The following is a 2,149-nucleotide window of genomic DNA, read 5'->3' on the forward strand; positions in this document are numbered from 1 at the left end:
ATATATAAGCATATACGTACCCACTGACGATGAGATTGCCGTGAGGATTGAACGTCACCGACGACACCAGCAGATCATGTTCCGCAAATGTGCGAATGTTCTGGCCTGTCTCCAAATCAAACAGCTGTACAGTGTGGTCGTAGCCCCCACTGGCTACATGTGTTTGCCCCGGGTGGATGGAGCACGAGTACACGTCCCCTGCATGACCAGTGAGTGTCTGCCAGGAAGGGAGTATGCACATTAATAGACTGTGGGCTATAAATAGATTTTCGCTATTTATAGAACGAACTTCACAGTGTGGTCTAGAATTCTAGCTACCCCATACGACTGTCAATGATCATCGGTGCACATGTACCCATCCGCAATACTTGTTGCCACAACGGTCTGAGGTTCATAATAAAATAGGCAACTAAACAAAGCGCACGAAATACTACATTCTACGTATACACCCAAACCCACAGAGATAGCCGACCATGTGCACAACAACACGCAGAGATAGCCGAACATACACATTAATAACACCCAGCGAGATAAAAACCCGTCTCCACGCCTGGACATTCCGGAAAAGTACGCCGTCTTCCGTCGCCATGACAACGCCTCCACTACAAGTGCACACACACACCCACAAAATAGCCGAACACACGCACAACACCCAGACAGATAAAGCCCCGTTCCCGCACCTGCGCATTTCGGACAGCGGTGCCGTCTTCCGTTGCCATGACAACGCCTCCATCGTTATCTGCTGCAGTTCTCAGCGAGGTCTCTACGTCCCATATTTTGATCGTTGAGTCTGCGCTGGCGCTGGCAATGAAGTCACCCTTCGCCGAATTAGAAATGTCCCAAATACGCGAGGTATGCCCCAAAAGGACAGCCTTCTGCTGACCTGTTTAAGGACAATGGGACAGCATAGTTGGATGAATGTGTGACTACAAATGCATGTAGCTGTTGGGTTGCCTTGACTATATAAACTCATGGCCTTCTGCTGACCTGTTTAAGTACAATGGGGACAGCGTAGCTAGGTAAGTGTGTGATTCCAAATGCATGTAGCTGTTGGGTTGCCTTGACTATATAAACACATGGCCTTCTGCTGATCTGTGCAAGGATAATGGAATTGGCATATTAGGTTCATGCCTATATATATATATATATATATATATATATGTACGCATGTGATTGTTTGGCTGCTGTTTGTATACAGAAATGGATCTATGAATACCATTCCGAATGGCCATCATCCCAATTTCTCGACTTGTGCTCATAAAGTGATATAATATAGATTATGCTAGCTACTAGGCCCTCATCTTTGCTCATGAATTGGTGCGTTTTGCCATTCGAAGTCACATGCAGCAAAAACTTATACACAGCGTATCAAGATATGATATCAAGATAAAATACGCTTAATCACTTACCCGTGTTAGTGTCCCATAACCGCACAGTGTTATCCGAGCTGCCTGTGGCAATTAGGCCCCCATTATTACCCACAAATTCGAGCGTTTTGACGTTCGCGGAGTGGCCTATCAGTGTGCAGGCAACGGCATTCGGCAGCACAAAGGACTGGAAGTCGGTCAGGAGCGAATCTATTTTTGGAACAACTTTGGGCTGGTACCGTGAGAACTCGATTTGATACGCCACCGCTTGACGGAGCAGTTCCTGCAGTGGGGCAATGTAGTACGTCTATTAGTTTGGAGGAGGCTTATGTGCTTTACGTTTTCTCATGCGACGACAAAGTCATTCATCTATTGCTCATGTGTTGCACAAGTCACCTACAGTGAGTTGGGAGGGGTACGTTTATTCGCTTCGTAGAGCTTTACTTGACTTACGTTTTCTAATGAGTAGCAAAAAAAAAACGTCAATAATGAGTTGAGGCAGAACTGTTTTTCACTTGGGTCAAAATATGTAATTTACGTTTTCTAATGCGAAAAAGAAGCCAATCTATTAAAGGATGAGTATGGAGGAGTTCAAGCTGTGACTAGAACAAATTAAGGATATGAAAATTCGAGAATGTGCTTCATACGGCATGACACGAAGGAAATCGGAAAGATGTATTGCTACACTAAACGGAATACAGCATGCCATGTATATACATACCGTACATCTGCACACACAGTGAAAGGGCTGAACTGACCGATAATGAATACAATCAAACATA

At 44.9% G+C, this 2,149-nt stretch overlaps 1 protein-coding gene across 1 annotated transcript in view; it reads right to left on the reverse strand.

The window, feature by feature from the left end:
• Positions 1-20: 20 nt before the first annotated feature.
• The window catches only part of SARC_12589 (hypothetical protein), a gene marked incomplete at both ends in the record, with an annotated part of 6,044 nt that continues 3,915 nt past the window's right edge, over positions 21-2,149 (reverse strand). The window contains 3 exons of the mRNA XM_014293301.1: positions 21-217; positions 681-883; positions 1,410-1,650. Of these exons, the coding sequence (XP_014148776.1) occupies positions 21-217; positions 681-883; positions 1,410-1,650 (641 nt within the window). The remainder of the gene's footprint in view (positions 218-680; positions 884-1,409; positions 1,651-2,149) is intronic.

This window comes from Sphaeroforma arctica (assembly GCF_001186125.1).
Source record: "Sphaeroforma arctica JP610 unplaced genomic scaffold supercont1.2421, whole genome shotgun sequence".
Taxonomy (NCBI): Eukaryota; class Ichthyosporea; order Ichthyophonida; genus Sphaeroforma; species Sphaeroforma arctica.